This window comes from Natrix helvetica (assembly GCF_964273705.1).
Source record: "Natrix helvetica genome assembly, chromosome: 2".
In the NCBI taxonomy this organism is placed as follows: domain Eukaryota; kingdom Metazoa; phylum Chordata; class Lepidosauria; order Squamata; family Natricidae; genus Natrix; species Natrix helvetica.
In genome coordinates, this window is record NC_138552.1 from 252936958 (window position 1) to 252963809 (window position 26852).

At 41.1% G+C, this 26852-nt stretch overlaps 2 protein-coding genes across 4 annotated transcripts in view; both read right to left on the reverse strand.

Moving 5' to 3' along the window:
• RRP36 (ribosomal RNA processing 36) overlaps positions 1 to 668 on the reverse strand; it is a 49458-nt gene extending 48790 nt beyond the window's left edge. The window contains exon 1 of one of the 3 annotated variants that reach the window (XR_014174731.1): positions 367 to 668. The gene's annotated coding sequence lies outside the window, so the exon portion shown is untranslated. Of the gene's footprint in view, positions 1 to 362 lie in introns of all 3 variants that reach the window. The other 2 variants (XR_014174732.1, XM_081945286.1) reach the window with 2 other exon arrangements.
• A 125-nt stretch (positions 669 to 793) lies between these two features.
• The window catches only part of LOC309387272 (hypoxia-inducible factor 1-alpha-like), a 31163-nt gene continuing 5104 nt past the window's right edge, over positions 794 to 26852 (reverse strand). The window contains exons 3-10 of the mRNA XM_081943691.1: positions 24232 to 24398; positions 17422 to 17585; positions 16881 to 16986; positions 14455 to 14707; positions 13032 to 13141; positions 11289 to 11433; positions 8171 to 9135; positions 794 to 1115 (exon numbers count right to left, since the gene is read on the reverse strand). Of these exons, the coding sequence (XP_081799817.1) occupies positions 1081 to 1115; positions 8171 to 9135; positions 11289 to 11433; positions 13032 to 13141; positions 14455 to 14707; positions 16881 to 16986; positions 17422 to 17585; positions 24232 to 24398 (1945 nt within the window). The 3' untranslated portion in view covers positions 794 to 1080. The remainder of the gene's footprint in view (positions 1116 to 8170; positions 9136 to 11288; positions 11434 to 13031; positions 13142 to 14454; positions 14708 to 16880; positions 16987 to 17421; positions 17586 to 24231; positions 24399 to 26852) is intronic.

A 26852-nucleotide genomic window follows, 5' to 3' on the forward strand; every position in this document is an offset into this window, starting at 1 on the left:
CCCTAGACTAGCTTCATTGTATCGCCTTAGATTTTAGCTAAACAGCCATTTTACCAGTTCTGTGACGGGCAAAGTAACGATCAATTCCCATTAGGCAGCCAATTGTCCATATGCCTCAAATGTTATCCTGGCTCACTTGCTAGTCGGTCACAAAATGGAGTCCTTGTAGGCTCCTTGAAATGGAGCCCACAAGGTCCCTTCCAGCTCTGTTAATCTGTTAAAGCTTCTGAGTGGCAGCCATTAGAGAGTGGCAGCCATTAGAGAGGAGTTCAGGGTCATCCACCGGAAGAGGCAGTTTGTAGGAAAGGATATAGGAGAACAATCGGGGTGGGGGTGGGGGAGCTGTTACACACGAGTTCTACCTGCCTGTGAGGGGCTGCCCACGCTGATGGTCACACGTTCACACACTCCGACCCTCTCCCCGGCCTGCCTCCACGATCTCTCCCGGCCTGCCGTTAAGTCACGGAGCCACAAGTCCTTTCCGTATCCTGGCAACGGCACGACGGGAGTTGGGGGGGAAAGCTGAGCTCGCGGTAGTCACAAAGAGCGGGACCTGCGTGAGTCAGTCAGTTGCGCATGCGCGCCTGGAAACCACGATTCCGGATGGGGAGGGCCGGAGGAACTTTCCGAAGGGAGCCAGCCTACCCCGGGTCCGCCCCGCCTTCCTCTTGACGTCACCGCAGTAAACAGAAAGAACTTGGGAAGGTTTTCCAATAACGGCTTTTATTTACAAACAAGTGGGCCAGCCCGCTCTCCCCCCCCCCCGCAAGAGAGCCCCGCAACAAGCTCCGCCATCGGCTATTTGCTCTCGGGAGTAGTTAGTCACAGTCATTTCGGTTTGCTCTCCGTAGCATCAGGAATAAAGAGCAAAATAAATTCAGTTAGTTCAGCTATCCGTGGCTTGATTGGGTGCCAGTTCCCTCTTCTCCTTTCTTCGGGGCCAGGGAGCTCCGTTCCTCCTGAGTTGTGCGCCACGATCGCTCCTGATTCATTCCTAATCACGCCAGCTGAAATCGGTGGGACCCAAGTCGTGCTGGAAGGCGCCTCTGTCTGATTTGCAATCGCTGACATCCCGAAGGGTCAACAAAAGGGGGCGGCTTCCTCCGATCGGACCCCTGTGGAAGAAGAATAGGAAAAGGGCCCGCTTGTTCAGTGAGATGGCAGTCCACGGGGATTTCTTTCTTCCCCTTCGAACATGAGGTTGGGAACGTGATTGGGGTGGAATATAAGTAGTCCTTGACTTACGACCCCAATTGAGCCCAAAATATATGTTGATAAGTGAGACATTTGGTTAAGTGAGTTTTGCCTCATGTTAAAACTTGTCTTGCCACATTTCCTAAATGTATCACTGCGGTGGTTAACACCGTTGTTAAGTGAATCTGGCTTCCCCATTGACTGTGTGCCAGAAGGTCACAAAAGGGGATCACATGACCCCTGAACACTGCAACTGTCATAAATAGGAGCTGGTTCTCATGCATCCGAATGTAAATCACATGACCAGGGGAATGCTGCAACGGTCATAAGTTCGAAGAATGGTCATAAGTCACCTTTTTCACAGCTGCTGTAACTTCAAACGGTCACTAAATGAACTGTTGTAAGTTGAGGACTACCTATATTCCTATGAGTCCCTACTGTATTTTTCTGACTATAAGACGCACCTTTTTCCCTCAAAAAAGAGGCTGAAAATCTGGGTGCGTCTGATAACAGCATATTTGGCCTCCCGAAGCCCCGTCCTTTCACCAAAATGGCCATGCATACCCTTATGGAGGTTTCCAGAGAGCTTGGGGAGAGCAGAAATGAGCAAAAAATGGGCCGTGTTTTTGCTCAATTTTGCCCCCCCTCCAGGAGCACTCTGTAAGCTTCCTAAAGGCTATCCATGCCCTTTTTTTTTGCAAAAAACGGGCCATTTTTTCTCATTTTTGCCCCACTCCACCCCCCTGGGAGCTCTTTACAAGCCTCCTAAGGGCTATTCATGCCTTTTTTTTGAAAAAAAAAACAGGCCCATTTTTGGGATGTTTGCACAGTGCAAAAACTTTTTTTTAATTTGCCTCTTCAAAACCTTGGTGGATCTTATACTCCAAAAAATATGGCAATTAATTCTCAAACATACCTTGGAGGCACTGTTTCAGCCAAATACTGAGTTCTCCTATTTCTAAAAATCAATCCTGCATGACCAAAGATACAACTTGCTTGCAACAAAGTCTTATAGGGAGAATATACTGGCAGAGTTTTAACCTGTCATAAACTCTTATGCTTTTTGCTGTGGTGAGGTACCATGGCAAGCCCTCTTAGTTGGGAGCTCGCTATGTTCTTTCCAGAATTGTCATCTGACAAACCTAAGCAATATTTATTTGACAGCATGTATGGGTAACTACAATGCCTTCTCCAAGAATGGGGGAGGTCAGATTTTCAGACAAATGAAAGTGACAGGTTGCTGGGTGAAATAAATAATCCACTCAAATTTGGCTTTATAAAGATCTCTGCAGAATTGTGATTTGTACAAAATAAACATCTAGAATTCTGGGAGGGGAAATTTCAAGGTTTCACTTGCTCATAAATTATATTAACCCTACTTTGGACTTAAACTTTAGTGTTTGGACAACCGTGGGATCTGGCAGGTTGAGATCTGTAAACCATAAACACAAAGCTTTTGCTGTGACCCAGCAAAACAGATATAGTGCCCTTGCTGACCTTAATGGGGATACTGAAGAGATAGGTCAAGGTAGTTGTGATAATGATGACTCAAATAAGCAGGGGATCGTGGTCCAAAATGAAGAACTTTCTTCGGAAAGGCAAAATGGGGAACCAGGTATCACACATCAGTCGCAGAAGAAGAGCAAGGTATACAAAAAGAGAAGCCACCTTCTGGTTGGTGATTCAATCATAAGGGATGTAAATTTAGGATAGGATATGGAGGTTTTAAAAGAGGTCAGGTGTCTGCCAGGTGCTACTGCCAGCAGAGACAAGAGGCGTATTCTTAAGATAGTCAAGAATGCAAGTAAGGACTGTGACGTTGATGCTATTATACATCTTGGCACTAATGTACTTTCAGAAAGTACAGAAAGATGTACTTTCTGTGCAGAATGATTTCCAGAACTTGGGGTATGAACTTAATAGTATAGGTTGTAGGCTTATATTTTCAGAGGTTTTACCAGTATATAAGGAACAAAAAGGGAAGGGCCAGCGTGTAGCAGAGTTTAATGTGTGGCTAAAGGAGTGGTGTAAAAAGGAAGGCTTTGGTTTTATTAGTCATGATGCCTTTAGCTGGTCCAATGAAAAACTGTACAAAAGAGATGGGTTGCACCCATCCAAGAAAGGGACTGAGTTACTTGGCATTAAAGCGAAACTCCAGGGCTCTCTGTTCTAATTCCCCGTGAAAACTGTTGCCTCTGAAGCGTTTGCTCTACTGTTTGAACCTTTAAGCGTCCCTTTCCCTTTTTTCTTTTCAACCCACAATGATTAGGGAGGATCCTGAAGTCGGGCGGGGACTGCCTCCTCGCTTCTCGTCCCCGCCCGACTTCAGGATCCTCCCTAATCATTGTGGGTTGAAAAGAAAAAAGGGAAAGGGACGCTTAAAGGTTCAAACAGTAGAGCAAACGTTTCAGAGGCAACAGTTTTCACGGGGAATTAGAACAGAGAGCCCTGGAGTTTCGCTGCCCACCCGGTCAGACCTTGCTTTCCTCGCATGATTGGCTAATTTGCTACTGCCTGGCTCCCCGGTTAGATTTTTGCTGGGGGGGGGGGAAGCTCCTTGGCCTCCGTCTCTTTTTCTCCCTCCTCGCTTCTTGGGGCTCCACCAATGGGGGAGCAAGGCCCAGCACCAGGCTTTGGGCTAACACAGGGGTCTGCAAAGTTGGCTGTTTTAAGACTGGTGGACTTCAATTCTCAGAATTCTGGGAATTGAAGTCCACCAGTCTTAAGAGCCAATTTTGCAGATCCCTGGGCTAATATGATTGATGCCCTTGGTGGACTTCAAGTCTCAGAATTCTGGGAGTTGAAGTCCACAAGTCTTCAAGCTGTCAGGTTTGAAGACCCCTGGGGTTTTTTTTTCTAAAGGGTTAGGGGTGCAAGGATCTTGTAACTTGACAGCTTTAAGACTTGCGTGCTTCAAATGCCAGAGTTTATTGAAACTAAAAACAGTGTACCATCCTATGTATTTTCGGTTTTAAAAATGTGGCTCTCAAAATAAATTTCAATCGTAGTTTTGGCGAGATTTGGCTCAGTTGAAAAAAAAGGTTGCCCACCACTGCAATATTGGAATTCAACATTATGCAAAAACAAGTAGTAGAACAAAGTCAACCTAGAGTCTTGGACTTTAAGAAAGCTAATTTCAATAAACTTAGAGAGAGCTTGGGAAAAATTCCATGGATGAGAATCCTCAAGGGGAAAACAACTCAAGAAGCTTGGGAAATTTTGAAAAATGAGATTACAAAAGCCCAAGCTAGCACAATACCAATGAAGAAGAAAAATAACAGCTCTCAAAAGAAACCAGCATGGCTGCATAAAGAACTATCTGAGAAACTGAAAGACAAAAAAGGTAAGTATAAAAAGTGGAAGGAGGGGGGACATAACTAAGGCAGAATATCAGCAAATAGCCCGAGCCTGTAAAGATGAAGTGAGGAAAGCTAAGGCTCACAATGAAGAAAGGCTTGCCACAAAAGTAAAAATTAACCAAAAAGGCTTCTTCCAACATGTTAAAAACAAGAAAAAAGTTAAGGAAACAATTGGTCCATTGCTAAGAAAAAGTGGCAAGAAGGTGACAAGCAACAGGGAGAAAGCAGAACTATTTAACTCATGTTTTGCATCTGTCTTTACACAAAGGGATAAAACAGTCCAACCTATCAAAAACAGCACCACAAAAATCAGATTAGGAACACAAATTGAAATAGGGAAGAAAATGGTAAGTGAGCACCTGTCTACCCTAGACGAGTTCAAATCACCAGGACTGGATAGATTACACCCCAGGGTTCTGAAGGAACTAGCAGACGAGATCTCAGAACCACTGAATTATATCTTTCAGAGATCCTGGAGCACCGGGGAACTACCAGAGGACTGGAAAAGAGCTGATGTGGTTCCCATCTTCAAAAAAGGGAAAAAAACAGATCCAGGAAACTATAGACCTATCAGCCTGACCTCAATACCAGGAAAGATTCTGGAAAAAATAATCAAGCAACGAATTTGCGAACACCTAGAAGCAAACAAAGTAATAGCCAAAAGCCAACATGGGTTTGTCAAAATTGCATTCTTTGATAATGTGACAAAATTAGTGGACCAGAGGAATGCCATCGATATAGTTTACTTGGACTTCAGTAAGGCATTTGATAAGGTAGTCCATAACCTACTAGTAGATAAAGTAGAAGAATGTGGGTTGAACAGCATCACCACCAGATGGATTCGTAACTGGCTGACCAACCGCACTCAACGTGTAGTCCTCAATGGAATTGCATCTTTATGGACGGAAGTATGCAGTGGAGTACCCCAAGGCTCTGTTTTAGGTCCAGTACTCTTCAACATCTTCATCAATGATTTGGATGAGGGAATAAATGGGGAACTCATCAAATTTGCAGATGACACCAAGCTGGCAGGAATAGCTAACACTCCAGAAGATAGGCTTAAGATACAGAAGGACCTTGACAAACTTGAACATTGGGCACTAATAAAATGAAATTCAATGGTGAAAAGAGTAAGGTTCTACATTTAGGCAACAAAAATGGAATGCACAGGTACAGTATAGATGGTACTTTGCTCAGTAGTAGTAAATGTGAAAGGGATCTTGGAGTCCTAGTAGACAACCATTTAAATATGAGCCAGCAGTGTGCAGCAGCTGCCAAAAAAGCCAACACAGTTCTAGGCTGCATCAACAGAGGGATAGAATCAAGATCACGTGAAGTGTTAATACCACTTTATAATGCCTTGGTAAGGCCACACTTGGAATACTGCATTCAGTTCTGGTCGCCACGATGTAAAAAAGATGTGGAGACTCTAGAAAGAGTGCAGAGAAGAGCAACAAAGATGATTAGGGGACTGGAGACTAAAACATGAAGAACGGTTGCAGGAACTGGGTATGTTTAGTTTAAGAGAAAGAAGGACTAGGGGAAACATGATAGCATTGTTCCAATATCTCAGGGGTTGCCACAAAGAAGAGGGAGTCAAACTATTCTCCAAGGCACCTGAGGGTAGAACAAGAAGCAATGGGTGGAAACTAATCAAGGAGAGAAGCAACTTAGAACTGAGGAGAAACTTCCTGACAGTTAGAACAATTAATCAGTGGAACAGCTTGCCTCCAGAAGTTGTGAATGCCCCAACACTGGAAGTCTTTAAGAAGATGTTGGATAGCCATCTGTCTAAAACGGTATAGGGTTTCCTGCCTAGGCAGGGGGTTGGACTAGAAGACCTCCAAGGTCCTGTCCAACTCTGCTATTGTATTGTATTGTTTGAATTTTATTCTGTAAAATGCCTGAAACGATACCAGGTTTTGGCAACTGTGTTCATACATTGTTCCAAGGAATGCAAAAGAAAAAGAAAAATGTTGGGGTGAACTCATGAGCTGCCTGCAACACTTGGCCTCAGGTTGCCCATTTCCTGAAATAAACCATGATTTACAGACACAGTGATTGTACAACATCCTAGACGTGCATTATTTATACTATATATGAGATCATGAGATGTGGACAACAGTATGTTCACTTGTAAGATAGTGTCTAGAATCGAGACCCCATATTATTTAAAGTAATATGAACATGTTTGTGCCAAATAGACCAAAATTGTCTAATACTGTTTTATGGTATTATTACTGTATTATTATTGCATTATTATTAAAGTATATTGGCCATGTTATGCATGCGAATTCATAGGAGAAGGCAATGATGCTAGGAATAGTTAGTAGACAAAGAAGAGGCAAGGAAAGAACACGCTGGCTTCATAACATGAAATCTGATGCAAAATTGAACATACAATTGAAAGAAGTTGTGCTTGATAGAAGAGCATGGAGAGCACTTGCCTAGAGAGTCACCAAATGTCAGGCATGAGTAAATGATTAAAAACAAACAAACAAACAAACTGTTCTTACCATGCTCAATGTGGAATGGGTATAATTAAGACTGGGAACTTAATCTGCGCGTTATCTTATTAAAAGCATTATATGAAAGACTCTATTAACCAAGAGTCTATGATGGGCATGTAGAAATCAACATCTATGGGTCTACGTGGTGAAGACTATGGCATATGTAAGATTGTGATTTGGGATGTAAGACAAATAAATGAGAAAGAACATGAGTTAATGAAATGAAAAAAAAAAGATAGGCATACTGTGTTACTTGTGAAAGGGGAATGATGTAGTAATCTGAATGAAGATAATCTGAATTTGTAGAATGGAACTCCAGGAAAGTTTTGAAGGGATTAAGAATGAAAGCACTAGCATATAAAAAGCATGAACCAGTGTCACGACAATTGTTGAGAATGTGTAAAAATGTAGAAATCTTCACTGAATAGTGATAAGATCTGTTCCCTGTTCTTTTTCTTCTCCTGTAGCTTTAATTTTTTTGACTTACTATCACCATGATGGCGAACCTATGGCACATGGAGCCATCTCTGTGGGCATGCGAGCTGTTGCCCAGGTCAGTTTCACTGCGCATGCGTGCGCGCCTCCCGCCAGCCAGCTGATTTTCAGGTCTCTGCTGGGAGACACGCGTGCATGCGTGGGAGTAGGGCTCCCACCTTGCATTTTAGTGCTAGCAGGCCTCCCTGAAGCCTCCTGGGACAAAAAAAAAGGGGTGTGTGGGGGTGCAGTTTCAGGGAGGCCTGTTAGCACCAAAATGGGGGTCACACATGCATGCGTGGGAGGTAAGGGGAGCGTAGGGGGGTCATGCCTGCATGTGCGGAGACAGGCCTGTGGGAGGGCATTGCATTATGGGTGTTGGCACATGCACATTTTCGGCACCCGAGGAAAAAAAGGTTCGCCATTACTTACTATCACATATTCTTTTTCTTCATTTTTGCATAACATTGTTTACCCTAAAAGAAAACAGTGTGGTGTGTGTGTGTCATTAAAAAAACAACCCAATCATATGCTACCCTAAGTCAAACAAGACAAAGTCGGTGCAGGATCGTATTAACTTCAGTGGTTGTACTGTTTTTAAAGGATACTACTGTGATAACAGGGGAGCCTTACCTTGCTGATATATGTTATAGAATTTTCCATCCCACTGGGAATCAGGCAGATCGAACTCAGACGATACAGAGAAAGACAAAGGAGTTGTTTCTGGTACAAGAGTCTGGTACATAGAAAGCTGCAACTGGGTATTTGCTAAGTGAAAATGGCCTGTTGGTCTCTGTTCAAAACTGGCTTGGTTCTGGAAATCATGATCTGAGAAGTTGTTTAAAATATTGGTGATGGTTTCTTCATCCACTGATACTTCTTTTGAAAAGTCAGTGGCTCCGTTAGCCCCCAAGTCCTGTCTTGCCACTAGAGGGGCAGCCTCAGCAGGATGCCCAGGCCAGTGAACGCCAAGAGACTCCTGAGACCTTTGCTTGTACTGAGAGAAGACTTCAGCCAGGGAATGGATTTGATCAGCTAGCATACCGATAGCCCATCTGTCTGAATCAGGGCTCACATTCATTGCTGGGAACAATCCTATAGATGGCCTTTCTGCAAATGAAGGACTAGAGTCTACAGAAAAGCTGCCGTCAGAGGAAAATGTGTATTCTGGAGAGCGGAGACCACCAGGGTTACAAGAGGTCAACCTATCCTCTCTTTCTGGGCATGAGAGACACTTCTGCCCTTCGGCAGAAAGAAAGGGAAATTGGGCTTCTTGAGACAGCTCCACACTGACGCCTTCAGTCTTCATGCTAGGGTCAGTCATACTGATTGGAAGTGGAGATTGAAGAGGAGCAGGAAGCATTTTTACATCAGAAGTCTCTGGATGTTGAGAAGAAGAATATTCAAGTGCCCCTTCCCTGGCTAGACCTGGCTCTTGAAGGAAAAAGTTGACTTCATTTGGCTTCAATGGCTGCAGTGTGTTTCCAGAACAATAGCTTTGTTTGGAGGAAGTTGGAGAAACACCTCTGGGTGTGGAAGTTGGAGAAACACCTCTGGGTGTGGAGTCTTGGTTCTGGATGTAGAGAGCTTCTTTGTCCCTGTGAAAATATAAACAGTTCCATGGAGTCGAGCATCGCTGGAAATCACACAGAGTCTCAGGCCTTGTCAAGCTAAATGTAGCTTTTATTTATCATATGTAAGAAAACTGAACTACAAGCTTCAGGGCATTTTCACAGCCCCAAATATCATTATGAACATTAATAATGCAGCATAGGAAGCAAAAGAAGCCGTTTCTAAAACCAATGTAACACTGAGCTAATTCAGATTGCAAACATAAGCAATGTGTCAGGAGAAAAATAAGGCGCCTGAAAATTAAATTCAAGCATCACTTGCAGAAAAGATTTTGATCTGATGTGACAGTTCCTTCGCAATTATAATTGTGTAGGGACAATTAACTGGGAGATTTAGAAACTCTAGTTTAAAAATGCCCGAGGAATATCAGGCTGAGACAGCGTAGTCTACATTATTTAGAAAGCATTCTGATGGTTTGTATGAGACCTAGCAGAATCTGACTGATCGTAGAAAAACTAAATATGAGTAGATTTAGTTATAGGAAATCACCATGAAATTGCAGGGTTGTAACTAGTCTCTCTCCCTCCCTCTCTCCCTATATCACTCCCCCCCCCCCCCGTATTTCTCCCTATATCTGTCTCTGCCCCTCTCTCCATGGAGTCATCACAAATCAAACTAGGTTCATAGGAATTTTTCAGTCAATTAATATCGGCAACGGAGCTGTTGATAAAAATGGCCTTTTTGATATTAGATTCAATGCAGAATACAATTTGGAAAACATGGTACACAGAACTGCTTAATATGCTTATCTCTGATTTAAGTAGTGCTTGTCCTGTTTTTACAGACACTTGAGAAAAATCACTTCTAGTTATTTTATCCAAGCTTTCCATATAAAAATCTTTCACACAGATAATGGCATTTGTGGTGGCATGTATTTCTGTGTTAGACTGGATGTCTCCAAATAGACATTTATGATTGCAGACCAGAAATCATAAATGTCTGCTTCCTTCAACTATAGCTTATTTCACCCATTATCGCTCATTTCACCCATTACTTCCATCAACTACTATCCTATTTCTGCCTGATGCCTTCTTCCAGCAGAACTGAAAATGAAAAGAATCAGGAAAGGAGCAAATGCTCTAGTGGGGAATTTTTAGTGATCTTCTATGACCTTATCATTCAATTATTGTCATCCTATACTTTGCCTAGAATGAGCCACAACTAACAGGTTCAAACTTTATGCTCAATTCAAAATCATGATTTACAAATGGTGCGTAAATCTCTATACCTTGCTAAGCCATCATGTAGTTTATTTATGGCTTAGTGGTGTCAGCTACTGTGCTTTGTAAATCATGGTTCACATAAATATATGAAACCAGTCAATTGTGGGTTATTCAGCAAACCATGGGGATTCACAGGATGACAATGATTGCAGTAGTGGGTTCCTACCAGTTAAGACCGGTTCGCCCAAACCGCTAGTGCTGCCTACAGAGAGCGAACCAGTTCTCTCTTGGTTCACCCCTGGGTTATACTTCAAAGGTGGGTTCCTACCGGTTTGGACCAGTTTGTCCGAGTAGGTAGTAACTCGGCCGGACTTGCAACCAAAACGGTTTTATTCTTGCGGCCGCCATCTTGATTTTCTGTTCTGCACATGCACAGAACAGTCTTCGTTGAAAAAATGATTTTTTTTGTTTCTTTTCTAATGTTGTGCACATGCACAGACCCTTTTAGTTGCAAATGCGCACACATGTGGAACCTGTAGTAATGCCGTCAGGAACCCACCCGTTGTATTTACCTTTATTCCAGCTTCTGAAGCCCAGCTGATCCGGGGCTTCAGCTTGAATTGCCACTCCTCAGCTGTTTTCCTTTTTTTCTGAGTAATTTTCGTTCCATTGCGCCCGCGCACTCAGCAAACCGGTAGTAAGGCTGGTAGGAACCCCCCACGGAATGATTGGGTGATATTATGATGCAGGTGATTGATGCAGCCATTTTACTCTAAACATCTATAAACACTCTAGTAGTAGTCCACATGGCACGTGTAACTCAACCACAAGTAGCTGAGTTTATGCAATATTCAATCCACAAATGAAACAAACACATTGTGGTTTAGCACAATGTGTGAACTCAGTCCTGGTTCAGAAGTACCCATAAACATCACTTGAGCTGTCAATGCTTTTACCTGAGGATGTGGTTTGTGCAAGTAATCAGCTTTCCTTTTCCATTCTCCCTCAGTGCAGTGACTTGCACCCAGACCCAGCTCAGGTCCTTGCAGCGTAAACGTATGATTACATTCTGATTGTGTTTCCCAGTGCTCTGCCCTGAAACTATAAACATGAAAAATGAATATCCAGCTAAGCCATCTAAATGTAGCAAGATGAACCTAACGTAACAGGAAGAAAGAAGGAAGCCTAGATTCATGTTTCTCAAACTTGGCAACTTTAAGATGTGCGGACTTCAACTCTCAGTATTCTTTATCCAATTCCTCAGCCAGGCTACTGGGAGTTGAAGTCCTCACATCTTAAAGTTGCCAAGCGAGCGAGATTCGAACAGCTTGACACAATGGTCAGATATGGGAGATTCTGTTCTGTACCCTACAATGAGCGTCTCTGCATTTGTGGAGCAGCAGAGGTAGGAGACCTGGCTCACATCCTATTTGATTGTTGCTTGTATAAGGGAGTGAGAGTCCTTGGTCTATATACCAAACGAATGATCCATTGGGATCCCCATATCAAAACAACTTACCTTATGTGTGGCCAGAACCGGAAAATAACATTTAAAACAGCACAGTAAACAAAATGGTTCAGTTGAGATCTGCATATGTGGAACTGATTGGGGTATTTTGCAGGGGTGACACCGAAATATAATTTTATCATATTTTATCTATATCTTAAATTATTGTATTCTATTCCAATTTCATTTTAGACTGTATTTTATTTCAATTCCATTTTAAATCGTATTTTATTTCAATTCCATTTTAAATCATATTTTATTCCAATTCCATTTTAAATCGTATTTTATCACATTTCGTTTTAAATTGCTTTTATCAAATTTTAGTAATAATTTGTTTCTGGAATTTTGCACTCTGATATGGCCCAAGGGCTAATCAATAAATCTCAATGTCTTAAAGTTGCCAAGTTTGAGAAATATTAGCCAAGAGCAGTGATTCCCAATGTGGGGCCCATGCCTGACAGGGGGGCAATTTGATTTTTAAAGGGGCAATTTGAACCTTGTTTAAACCAAGTTAATGGCCTTTTAGGCTTCCTCCGCATGAGTAGAGTTCTTTTTTTTGAGTAAAGTAAGGATTATGTCACCGGGGGCGGGGGGGAATCAGGATTTTAAAGATGCTTACGTGGTGCATGGCCAAAAAACGGTTGGGAACCACTGGCCTACAGCAATTCTTCAGAATGTTGAGATTGAATTAAACTACCAAAAATCCTTGGCTGTATGGCTAACCATCCTGGCCATATGTAATGGGAATCCAATATACTTGAAGATAACTGCCTAAGAAAGATTGCTGGTTTTATTATGTACTATTGCACAGCCAGCTTTGTTTTGTTTTTATAGAACCCATTCTATTACCATCATTTTATTGGTCTCATGTACATGCTTTTAATTTGTAACCCACTCAGAAATGCTATTATTTATTTGTAACAATTGTGTTTCCTTGGTGGTTTACAAATGTAATGAACAGAATAAAGGGACACTGTCCAATAGTTAACAAAGAATATGTTATTGAATAACGGTTCCCGCTGTCTTCAGATAATATGATAAATTATTAGGAATAATGGGATTTTTAATGGCCCATGTAAAGACTGTTCTAAGTTGCTCATTGGAAATACTTGTGATACAGCAGAAATGTGTAATCGTTTCTTTGCCAGACTCCAATGAAGGCTATTAAGTCTGTCCCAGATGCAGTACTCACTCAGGTTTTTGTGCATCTTTGCCCCTCTTTCAGTATCTTCAGGATGCAGGAGACAATACCAAGACTGACCAATTAATTCTTCTTTCTTATAACCAAGGTAATAAATAACACTGAATTGAGAAAAGAACACATATCACATAATTTAATAAATCATATCCTTGTAATATTTCTATTGTAAAATGGGCAATTATGATAGATAAAGCATCTAGTGTATATTTATTGTGGGAAAAGCTACTGCAGGTAGTCCTCGACGTACGACCACAATTGAGCCCAGAATTTGTGTTGCTAAATTAGAAATTTGCTAAGTGAGTTTTGCCTCATTTTACAACTTTCCTTGTTAAGTGAATCACTGTAGCTGTTAAATTAGTAACATGGTTATTAAATGAATCTGGCTTCCTCGTTGACTTTGCTTGTCAGAATCACGTAACCCTGGGACACTGCTACTGTCATAAATAGGAACCAGTTGCCAAGCATCCGTATTTTGATCACATGACAATGGGGATGTGCAACAATAGTAAGTATGAAAAACAGTCATAAATCCCTTTTTTCAGTGCTGTTGTAGCTACGAACAATCACTAAACAAACTGTTGTGAGTCAAGGACTACCTGTATTCAGAATAGAATTTCCAAGTCTTTACATGTAGTCCTTGACTTATGACCAGTCACTTAACAAGTGTTCGAAGTTGTGACAGACCCTAAAAACAGGATTTACAAGCTAGATTCAAAGTTTTGATGTCTCTCCACACCCCACACACCCCATGAAATCACATAACCACACTTTGGGTGTTCAGCAACCAACCCTCATTTATAGCAATAGCACTTAGACTTATATACCGCTTCATAGTACTTTACAGCCCTCTCTAAGCAGTTTAGAAAGTCATCATATTGCCCCCTCAAAATCTGGGTCCTCGTTTTACCAAAGGATGGAAGGCTGAGTCAACTTTAAGTTGGTGAGAATCAAACTGCTGGCAGTTGGCAGAATTAGCCTGCACTATAGCACTCTAACCACTGTGCCATTTATGCCTATTTGCAGTGCCCCCCATCATATAACTGCAATTTTCAAAGTTTTTGCCATTTTACTTCCCCACAAAAAACAATGGGTTTGCTTAACAACTGCCATTAAATAGGTCATAAAATTGGGTGTAATCACATGCTGACCTGCTTTATAACCATCACAAGTTATGAGTGAAATTGTGGGCTCAATTACATATATAAATCAAGGATTACCTGTACTATATTTAGCCTTGATTCTATGGGTTTTACACTTAGTAATCATCATGTATTACCAGGTCTTCATGCTACAGAAAACTTTACCTGCTAATGAATGCAAGGCAAAATATAGGCAGATTTCCCTTTTCTGGACATTTGGCAATTTTATTCATATCATTTCCAGATAGATGCACATACAAAAGTTTTGGCCTTACTTATCAGTCATTTCAGCAATCTTCATGTCTAACGTATGCTGGCTCTGGAAGGTGGAGTTCTGGGACATGTTGTCCCCTTCTTCAACCCCATGAGGGATGGGAGCACAGAAAGCAACAAAAGTCAGAGCAGGAGAGGGGGACGTCAACTGTGTGTCAAGTGGGAGGAATCTGCCTTGTATGACTATTGGACGGTTCCTTCCATACTTAACCCGAAAGGCTCTTGAGGTACGCATTTCAATGATGAATTCAATTTCTGCAGAATAAAATGGAGAATAATAACTTGAACAGATTGAAATTTGCAATGCCGGATAAAGTGTAATCATGAAAACTGTCTTGTGATTTGTTTTTGATTTAATGTGTGTTGCGTGAACTCAATCATAAGACTATTCAATAAACAAGTTACAACTTAGCATAAGTTGTAAACGGAGCCTTTCCTCTCACATTCACGGCTGACAGCTTAAGAACGGGTTATGATATTTTTCTAATTAGCTTTAAATTTTACTATAATTCTATGCATCTCACTTTACCCACAGTCTTTATAATTCTGGTTACTGAATAGCATACCTATATACAGTACACATTTTCCCAAGAAAAATGATACACTCAAAATCTTGGCCCAGCTAAGAAAAAGTAATTACAGAAAGGTATTGCTCCATATTTTTGTGATTTTAAATTATTTACTATTCAAATGTATGTAGTCGCCCATCTCATACAGTATATATGCTCTGGATGAGATCATGCTGCAAATTAACACAACTTTTTTAAGGAAGCAAAAACCTGAAACAGAAGATTAATAGTTGTTAACTACAGCACTGACTCAAGAGGAGAAATACTGCAAGTTATTTACAGGTCCTTTTTAACATTTTGCTTTTTCTATTATTGCTTGCATTATAAGGCAGTACATTGAAAAACATTTAAAATGCCTTCTTATTGCCCTAGCTGCAGTTGAAATCTCCCCTTTCTAACAGCATGACATCCTGATATCCATAACTTTTTCTCTACAGGAACAGAAAAATATAGAAATAAAATTTCCGAATGGGAGAATACCTAAAATGGAGAAAATTTAGCAGATTTCTCCTCTTCCTTTGAACAAGACAACAACTCTAATTAGTATTTGCCTCTCCTATAGACACCATGATTAAATATGGACCAGGTGTCTGCATTGGAAATAATACTGGTAGTTTAGCGTAGGCATGTTAACATACAATCATCAGAAGTTTTTTCAAGGAAAAAATGTAGGAAGAATATCCGCCATTTTGCACACAGTAACAAGGCTGGGGTTGAGGAGATGATAATACAAGTAGAGAGTTTGGTGCAAGCTGTCTGCCAGATCTGTAAGTGTCCAACTGATAGGCAGTTTGCTCTAGAAAGGTCTAGTAGTCTAATACTTTCTCAAGCAATCTGGACACTGCTGCTCCTCTCCTGATGCCATATATAGCATAAACCAAAATGGCCTTGGAGAGAAATAGGTTTGTTCACAGTAACCAAAAGCTGTCAAAAGGAGCTGGGAAGATTCCAATCCTTTCATCACCCCGATTGCAGCAGAACTAACATTGAACATGCATAAAGCAATATTGGTTTTGGGAGAAGGTGACCTATTTCCATATCACATCAGTAAAACTTCAAAATAACTGCCTTCTGCTGTAGGCTGGGAAGGAGAGCAAGCTGCATCGTTTAGATGTGTCCTTAAAGGATGAAGGCTCTTCAAGCAAAAAATAGGGGTACAGTTTGTTGGACCAGATTAATTTAATAACCCTCAGTTTGGATCCATACAGTACACTACAGGGTTCTCAAAACTCCTAATAAGATAAATGAACTAATATCCCAAACCAGTGCTGGCTCAAGGATGTATGGCACTCCTATACCATATCAACTTCCCTACCAGTGCAAAGACTTGCATTTTTAGAATGATTCAGAAGGAGATGTGGCATTGGTTTTGGTGCCCAACAACTGCCCACTGTTGGCTATCCACTATGACTTGTACTGACAAACAAAGAGCAAAGCTCAGCTTTAACAGCACTTCAGCTTTGCCTATACAGGTAAGGCAGGAGCCCCATGAAAATGTATTCCCACTTATTCTAGGCAAGGCTGCCAGTGTCTTACACAAGCAAAGAAGGAAACAGGGTTCCGTGTGAGTTAGTGACTCATCTTTAAATTGCTTGCCATTACCTAGAAAAGTTTAGGAATTCCAGTGCCAAGTCAAAATTATACATATTAGTGTAACACGCAAATCAAGAACTGATGTAGCAGAAGCAGCATACGGATTGGCAATAGGCAGCAAATGTTATGCCAGCATTGTTTTTTTGCCAGCTCCAGAATAGATGGAGAGCATTTGAACTCGGTAATTAGAAAACAAATTCTATCAGAAAAAGATTCAGTTGCCCCCTAGCTGGAAAGATCCTTTGCCAACCCCTTCTTGTCCTCACCAGTGCCTGGATGCTGATGGGCAAAGGAGAGTTTTTCTTGTATGATCTGGCTTGCTGTGCTGTTCAAGAGGTCGAAGATGGAGTTGCCTTGTGCTAGGAGTTCTACCTAGAAAGAATATATATGATAAAATACCTTATTTGCAATGATTTTTTTGATCTAAGAATGTCTTAGGAATAAATGCTATTTCAGGATGAAAATATGATCCTGGAAGTTAGGCATTTAAAAAAAAGATATTTGGATCCTGCAGGGTTCTAACAAAAGCTTCAGGGTTTTAAGCAAATGACGCTCTAACATTTAATAGTTGCTAAGAATAGCAAACATAGTTTGCATGCTAAAAACTCAACCATTTGTGTTTCAAAGAATATTGAGCAGCTACGCTAGAAAGGTTTTTACATTCAGTCTTAAACTACTATTACACAAAATGGACTAGCAGCAGAATTGAAACTTCCATTATATTCCTGCCAAGTCTAATCTCTATAAAATCCATGCTGAGTACAAGGCATTTTGGGGTGCCTCACCTTCTGTAATATTGATGCTTACCACAGAAAACCCAAGGAAATGTAGTACATTCTCAGAGACATAGGCCAATTTGCCCTTTGCAGTGAGAGCGAGAATGAACCCCGAAAGTGAATGCACCAGTTCTGGATCTACAGCAGCAGCAGCAGCAGCAAAAGGTGGTTCTTCGGATGTCATTTGATGTGAGCCTGGGAAAACAAGAGAGTGAGACATGGGTTCTACACATCATTGGGTAAAATTCTATCTAGAAAACAGCAACGATTTCCTTCTCTCGTGTACAAGGACACGCATTCAGTTTCACAGTTACTATGATTGTTGGTCGAGCAGGGAAAAAATAGTCAGAAAAATGATTAAAGCCTGGGAATTGGGTCCCTTGTCAGTCAATAGGAATGTTGATTTATTACCAGTTTATCAAGTACTTGGGAGTTGAGGGTGTGGCGCAGAGGTGGGTTGCAAATTCTGGCGCTGTTTGCTTGTGCATGCGAGTGATGCTTCTGTGCATTTCAGAAACATTTGGACAGGTGGGCGGAGCCTCCTCCTGCCGCCACTACTGGTTCGCCCGATCTGGGCTGAATTGGGAGCAACCCACCTCGGGTATGGTGGAACAAGGAAACAACAATGAAAAACTTAATAGTCAGCCATCAACATGCCAATTAACAAGTAAAAGCTACACACACCCAGGAACCATATAAATACGATGCATAGAACAGACCAGTTCACATATCCTTGAGAGAGAGAGAGAGAGAGAAGTTCCTATTGATGGGTTCCAGCAGGAGCCTGAAAGCTTGTAAAAATAAACCTTTGGTCCTGGTGACTGATACAAATTGGATCCTGCAAAAATATTTTGAATCAAGGAACCTGAAATCCTCTAACATTAATAAAGTGTACAAAATTCAGGTTTCATTACTCTCTGTAATTGAAATTTCAAAGATTTTCACACCAGTTGTGTTCACAAAGTTGTAGCCACTGCATTGTCACCATAGTTATCGTATGATCATGATTTCCGATGCTCCCCAAAAGCAAAATCAATGGGGAACCTAGCAGAAAGTTGGAATTCATTCCTGCTCCTACTCCCCCCCCCCCCCCAGCCAGCCACGGTCATTTTGTTTCTCTGTTTAGGAAGGAAATTTCCCTGAAAGGATGAGTCAATAGGTCATCAGCTGTTTAGTCAGTTTTACTAATTGAACTATTACAGTGAATTTTTCTCCCACAGGATCAGTGGTAATGAAGCAGATGCAAATCTGGCTTGTTTTCTGCCAGATGACCTCTTCTCTCATATTATAGATAGGAAAAATCTTGTTTCAGGAAATGCACTGAGCAAAACAGAGCCTGCTCATCTTTAAACACAATTGTGACAGAATATGAAGGTCATTATGCATTTCATTTTCTCTTTTTATCTAAGGATATTGCAAATATATAGATACCAGAATAATTTAAAATACAACCAAAGGAACGTTGGTTTATGCTCTGATCCTCAAAAGTAAAAAAAAAAAAAATCAAAACAAAAGGGATAGAGAAAAAGCTCTGCAGGTAGAAGACACCTTTGGGGAAGCAAGACATGATGGAAAATATGTAGGAGTTGATAATGCCAGCTGTTGCCCTATTCTATGCTTCCTTTAAGTACAAAAAAGAATGCAAATTATACACAATGCAGATCCATGTTTGAAATTCATTGAAGTTTTTTTTTTTAAAAAAAAACCAGCACCAAACATTAGTAACACATAGAATCAGATCTTTTCTCTATTTTCATTTCCTGATCATACATACAGACATATTTAAATTGCAAGTGCAAACTTTTTTTTTTCCAAAAAATTTTATTGGTTTTTTTAACATTTATAAGGAAAAGGGCAAGTGGAAGGGTATACAAATTTTGGCAGTTGCAAGTGTGGCAGGCGCCCCCTCCCTCCAAACTCATAGGATACATCTAAGTATAAAACATTAGTACATAATCATATAAAATCAGCATATTAATTCTAAAAATATTTCCAATAAGTTTATATATTGTAATATATAATCTACATATAATTTCATTACTACTTTCGGTCTGTTTATAACAATGTGGTTTTCTTATTCATTTTTGTGATCTGAGCTTTCTTGGTATTGCCCCTTCTCCCCCCGCTGGCAAAGCTCCGGCCCCTCCCGTGTCCTGCATAACCGTTGTAGAGTCTTCTATTTTTTCTAGGTTTGCTTTATTTTTTTCCATAAAGGCTTGTGCCTCTATGGGTGTATTGATTCTAATTCTTGTCTCCTCCCAGAATATCAGCATACCTTCAGGCATCAACCATCTAAACCACACCCCCTTCTGGTATAATTTATTCGCCAATTGCGAATAATTTTTTCTTTTTTCCCCTAATTTTTTTTGGGATCTGCTTCAGAATGGTTATTTCCCTCTCGTGGTATGTCAATGCTTGCTCCCTTTGTACACCCAGAATTTCGTCTCTTGTGCTTTTTCTAAGGAATTTAATATGGACCTCCCTGGGTATATTGTGTGTTCTGGCATAAGCTGAATTCACTCTATAGACCAGATCTATTTCCCATTCCATCTGTTGTTTTTCTTTATGTATGTATTCAGCTAGAATGTTAGTCATAATGTCCCTTATATTTTCCCCATCTGCTTCTATAACATTTTGAAATCTAAGATAAAAGGACATTCTCTCAAATTCTGTTTTCATTTGCTGGATATCAAGTTCTTTGTTTCCCTTTTGCACTGCTTCTACCCCCCCCCTCACCTCTGCCACCCCACCCTCCACAAGGTCCAGTCTCTGTGAGTTCTAATAGATTTGGACTTGATTCGCTTTAATTTCTTCCTTCATTTCCTTTAACTGTTTCTTAATTTCTTCCTGGTCCTGTATAAGTTGCTGAAGCATTTGTTGCAAATCCATCTCTGTGTTCTTAGGTTGCATCAGTTCTGTGATCTTTGACTGTGTAACAGGACTGGATGTTGCAGATGTCGGGGCAGAAGTAACAAAGCCAGGTTTTCCAGGGGGGTGGCCTTTTTGGGGGCATAGTTCATAAAGTAGAGAGATCAGTCAGTATGGAGAATGGACAGCTGGAGAAGTAGGGCAGACAGATGAGTCCAGGAGGCAGAAAGTCCAGGCAGAAGGGAGTTTCTTTAGTCAGTCTGGCAAAAGAGAGGAATTTTTCCCCCAGAGAGTTCAAGGAAATAACAATCCACAAGAGATTCTTCTGAGTGACACGGAGACAAAGACCGGAAGCCTGAATTTTAAAGGTGGAGTCAGGTTTCACAGTTCATGAAGACAACGGAAGTGTGCCATCTTGCCCTGCCAGCTTTGGGCTCAGAGGCATAGTAAAGTTTTAAAAGTTCACAAAGTTCTCAGGTCATCAATAAATTATGGAGCTAAGTCCAGTGAAAATCACTTTTACAGGGGTGAGGCATCATTGGTTGGCTCTCCCCCCTCCTCCTTCCCCTGGGGGCGAAAGCAAAATTTTTCCAAGCCGCTTGTCCAAGGGGGGGGGAAATCCCCCTCCCTCCAGCCGCACCTCTAAAGAAATCCGAGAGTTTAATGTTTTAAATTGCTGAAAAGTCCATCAAATCAAGAAAAAGGGAATGAAGAGAGGAAGCATCTCACCACACCGCCGCTGCTTCCTTCAATTTTACATCGTCCGATCAGCCTCTGAAGCGAGACGCACGTGCGCCCTCCGAGACTGCTCCTCGATGCCTGGAGCGAAACGGAGAAGCCCCCACCAGCCGCCGCCGGTGCCAGGGTCCTCCGTGAAGCCGCTCCTTCGGCAGGACGCCTCTCCGGGGCGTCCTGTGCCCCCCAGAAGCGGGGAAGCCCACCGGGGAGCGGGAGCGGGCAAGGAACTTGCCCGTCGCCGTCAGTCGCCGGAACCGGAAGTCGCAAGTGCAAACTTATAGTACTTAGGATGTACATGTGATATTTGAATGACTGACTTAAAACCATAAAAAATAATAAAAATCCCACAATATTGGAATAGCAATACTGCTCTGAAAAATATGTATGAAGAGTTTTAAACCTTCCAAAGGATTATAGCAGGAACATTTTTACTAGCCAAATGTTGCAAGTCATTTGATTTGGCAGCCAGAAATTTGCACTCAACTGTAAAAGTAGATGGAACTATGATGTAAAAGTGGAGCAAAAATAATAGTAGCATGTTAAAAAAAACCTCTCCCTTTTAATTTTCTAGTCAGTGAAGCATTTGAGGTGTTGAATGGGTGTGGAATTCTCAGAGAATTGCTGAAGACTCAGTAGGCATACTTGCAATCCAGAGGCTACTAGTTGTTTCTCCCCGAGTCATATCCTAAGGTTAAGGTCTGGAATGAAGTATATTATTTAAGTTAACCTCACATGTTATAAGGAAGAGCCCAAAGATAAGTGCAGATTGGAGGCTCCTTTGCAAAACAGATGTAGAGGATAGAAACGTCCATACGGAGACAGAGGAAGTATAGAGTAAAAACAGGCAAGAAGATGTTGTACAAGCAAAGGAGGGGTTAGATCACAACACAATGTCTAATATCGTGTCAACTGGGAAACCCACCCTCCCTCTTCCCCCACTGCAAATGCCGCTGTTACGTTTGCATAATGTCAGGTTAACTGTATTCTTTTATAGCAGTAGCAAAGCATAAAGGGAGGGGATTTGATTCCCAATGCAGTACAAATACAAATCCCCTCAGTTTGCAATAGCTGCAGTTTTATACAACTGCTTCAGTTATCAGTTATGATAAATGACAAGGAATCACAAGGAATCATAAGATTAAAAATGTTAGCATAGCTAGTGGGGATAGATATTGATCCCATCAGAGTAGTTAGATCCCAGGACATCTAATGTAGGCACGGTACTCTGGGATCTCTTTGGATCAGGTTGCATTCCCAGAAAACCTAATAAAATAATAGTCAAGTGACTATGCTACAGATTAGTAATAACTATTACTATACGTGGGGCGATATGTGGCAGGCAGAAAAGATTAGCATTCTAAAATAACATGCAGACTTACAGGCATTTGGGGACAGAACGACCAAAGACATGGGGTGAAGTTTGAAGAAAATGCTTATCAAATTGTTGCTCCAAGAGAACTACAAAAGATGATAGAATCAAGAAGCTAGATGATTTTGAAAGGATTTGGCTGAAGTTTCAACTGGGATAAATGTGCATTCCTATATTTAAATATGCCCCCTCCCCCCAAAAAAACTTCACAAACACACCCAAAGTGGAAGGAAACCTGTCTTGGAAACCAAAATGAAAAGGAGTGGGTGTTTTAGGCACCTTCTTTATGCAAGAACAGTGCAATCTGAGATAATGAGCCATGGTGGCACAATGGTTAGAATGCAGTGTAATTGTGGCTAACTCTGCAGACTGCCTGCAGTTTGACCCTAACCAGGTCAAGTCTGACCCATCCTTCCATCCTTCCAAAGTCAGTAAAATGAGGTGGAAACCCCCCTCATTTTACTGAATCTGTAAACCCCTTAGAGAGGACTGTAAAGCACTATGAAGTGGAATATAAGTCTAGGTGCTATTGGTACATGGGTGGGTTCCTGCCAGTTCTAACCTCTTCTATAGAAGAGGTTCCACAAATCTACCGTGCTGTTTAGAACCAGTTCCAGCTCCCTCCCCCTGCCCGTCCGCACCATGCTTGCCCCACCCGCCGCTTACTGATTGGCTGGCTCACCAATCGCCTTGCCCGCCTCTAAGAATCCTATCTAAACCTTAAAGTCTTAAAGCTGTCAAGTTTGAACATCCCTGGGGTTCTTTTTCTAAAGGGTTAGGGGTGCAAGGGTCTTGTAACTTGACAGCTTTAAGACTTGCACACTTCAATGCCAGAGTTCCTGAGCCAACACGGCTGGAGGAGGAATTCTGGGAGTTGAAGTCCACAAGTCTTAAAAGCTGTCAAGTTTGAATACCCCTGGGGTCTTTTTTTCTAAAGGGTTAGGGGTGCAAGGGTCTTGTAACTTGACAGCTTTAAGACTTGCATGCTTCAAATGCCAGAGTTTCTGACCCAACATTTTGGTTGTTAAGCAAGAGCGTTGTTAAGTGAGTTTCACCACATTTTACAAGATGGCCAAGCCCACCCAGTCACATGACTGGCAAGCCACTCCCACCCGGTCACATGGCTGGCAAGCCACTTCCACCCAGTCACATGGCCAGCAAGCCACTCCCATAAAGCAGGCCACACCTACAGAAGAGGTTCTAAAAAAATTTGAAATCTAGTGCTAGTGCAGATTACATTGTGTGAAGCCAAGAGAAAACCATGTACAGTTTAGGGAACTTATAAAGTACATGCAAACCAAATCTGGATTGGCCAGCAGAAGATTTGACTACAAATGTCTCTGAACTTTTCTGACTTTCTGTGTCTGCAGGAGAACATTTTCAAATATAGATCTAAATTCTGCGGGAAATGGGATAGATTGAGACTCTTAAACACAAATGGGAGAATGTCACATGGTAAGTAAGTGATGACTCACTACTTTCTATTTTCAGGAGCAGTGATGACTTCTTTACTTACCTGTAATTCCTAAAGGACATTCACATTCATCATAGTCAGTACTCCCTTCCATTCCCACAAACAAAATCAACACATGTCATGAACCCTTCACAATCTTAGCTATGTTTCTAAATACAGACTGGTAAACTGCTTCTGTGATTACTGGTCACATCTCAATATATATCTCTATGTATGTGAAAAACTGTATAATATGACATGGTGTGTATTCCATTGAACATTCGTTTCTTCCTGCAGTTTATCAAACTTTTATAGGAAAGTCAAATGATGTTTAGAGAAATGCAATTTGATCATGGCTAGTGAGCTGGCATTCATTAAACAAGTTAGAGAAAGAGTTGGGATTTTTCTTTTACCAGAATTAAAAAGTTGAGTCTCTCGTATATGGAAGCAGACCAGAGCCATAGTGTGAAGGTATGAAAGTTGTTCCTTCTCTTGTTCTGAGATGGGCAGAAGAGACCGAAGAGTCTGCAGCTCCACATTGATCTGATCCCGACGAGCCTTGGAAGCACCTTTTGTTGACCTGCAAGAGTGCAAAGTATGAGCTATACACATTTGTTCCGCTCCTATTTCCAAACCTATAAAATATGTTTCCTCATAGTAGATTAATGAAACATTTCTTAATTTCAGAAGCTTTAAGATGTGTGGACTTCAATTCTCAGAATTCCAAATGCTGGCTGGGGAATTCAGGGAATTGAAGTCCACATATCTTATAATTACTAAGGTTCAGAAATACTGGATTAGACAGAGGATCTGATTTACACATAGTCAACCTCTGCGGTTTTCACATTATGAACATGCACATAGTTCTAAAGTAAGAAGCACATTTATTTGAACATTATTCCATTCCTTTCTATGGATTTTGCTTTTGGTATGATATGGTGATTAACTAATCTTATGACTGATACTTTGCTTGGTAACATAGGTCTCACATAACTATATTATTATGTAGGAATTAAGGGGGGGGGGGGAATTCCAAACACATGTTTTCCATCTCAAAACTACATTGTCATCTTTCAGTGACACCTGGTTTCTTTTTTGGAGGTGTGTGGGTAAGTTGAGTCATTAAAAAGAGACAGAAAAGATAATGGGAAAAGTGGAGTAACTGTGTGTACATAGATGGAGGCATGTACACTCAAATATTCATGACTTGGGAAGAGCTTTCAAGAGAAATATCTATCTTTATTTGGATCTAATAAGGCTTTTATTTACCCGTGTCCATTTGCAATCTTCCCGTGTGTTCAGTTTCCTAGCTTTTCAGTATGAATCAACAAACACAAACCATTGTCTCAGAAAACAGCAGGCACATAACTACTCCTTGGCTGCTATCATCAGCTGCTTGAGTTGCCTCTGTCATTGTACCTAATGATAAAGGTAGCCCTGAAGTAATACTTAAAATGATCTTACCTTAGTTAATTTAATCAGAGTCAAACTGTAAATCAGAGCAGAATCAGCATGCAAAGAATTTTCGCACATATCTGCCAAATAAACGGCCAGTGGTAGCTGAGGAGGAGGTTTGGGGAATACAAAATTTAGAATGGGGACCTGGGATCAAAATGTTGGAATGTGCCCAGCAGCTTTATGTAAGCAGGGCTCATTAGCTTCAGCTTGGATGGCCAATGAAACAATGACAACCATCATCCTAAAACCTTTGGGACAAAGCTGTTTTAGAGATAGCCCATGCCCTTACCGTGTGTTTCTGTCACCAGGTATTATGAAAGCTCTGCCCATTAACAGACCTACTGGGTGGGAAACAGTTTTTAATGATTGTATCCACTGTAACTGCCACATGCAAGAAAGAGCTTTTCAACAGCATCCTCAAGGGACTCACTAACATTTGAAATGTTCCATAGTCGGAGAACTCCAAATACTACTTAACTGCGATCAGTTTGCTGCATGGCCTTAAGCAAGTCATCCAGCTTTCACAAATGAAACCAAAATGTTAATTATAACTCCTATTCTTTAAGTGTTGAAAAGGCTTTCCTTAAAATAAATATTCTGGTCACATCAAAGTGTAAAAGTCTTCCTTACCGCTGTCCTAACAGTAGAATCTAATGCAGAAATAACTCATTACATTAAATAGGACCTACTCTAAAGTAAACATGTATCAAATTGCAGGTTCAGCACAGAGCTTTCAAAGCTTTTTTTCTGTACCATCATAAAACATCTATTCTTCGAGATGGACTTTTGCATGTGAAATGCCCTGTGCCCTAATTAAGCATTTCTAGCAAACTCACAGTATGTCAGTGAAGTTTAGTGCTCATTGGTAGGTTTTTTTTTTAATGAGGAGGGGAATGCTGTGATTTGGGGAGAGTTTGAAGACTAGCAGTGCTGATCACTAGTTGCCATGAAGTCTTCGAAGGAACCACAGAGATGGAAATTCTGAGTAAACAAAAGGTAGTGTGGGAATTGCTGCCACAACATGTAGTTGTGGTTACTATGAATGTAAAAAGGGATTCAGTAAATCCACGAGAAAGACTGTCAGTGGTTTTTGGTTGTGAGGTTTATTAGGGCTGTTCAGAAGGGTCTCCAGAGAGCAAATGCAGCACAAATAGTGCACATTTTTTCCAGAACAAGGTTTCAGATTGGTTAGGGGACAGAGTGTGCCAGTTCACTTAATACAGTGTTTCTCAATCTTGGCAACTTGAAGATGTCTGGACTTCAACTCCCAGAATTCCCCAGCCAGCATTCGCTGGCTGGGGAATTCTGGGAGTTGAAGTCCAGACATCTTCAAGTTGCCAAGATTGAGAAACACTGACTTAATATAAGATTAGCTGGATTCATTAACACAATAAGCTGAGACCAAATAAAGCACCTTAGTATGATTCATAGCCTCAAATCTTCTTTTCCCCCAGGCAGTTGCTGCCATGGATGTGATGGCAAAGTTCTCCCATTACGATTCTTACTGACTGGTCTTGCGTGACATGCTCACTCTGCAGTTAACACAATTTGCTCAATTTGTCCAATTTTCAGGGTT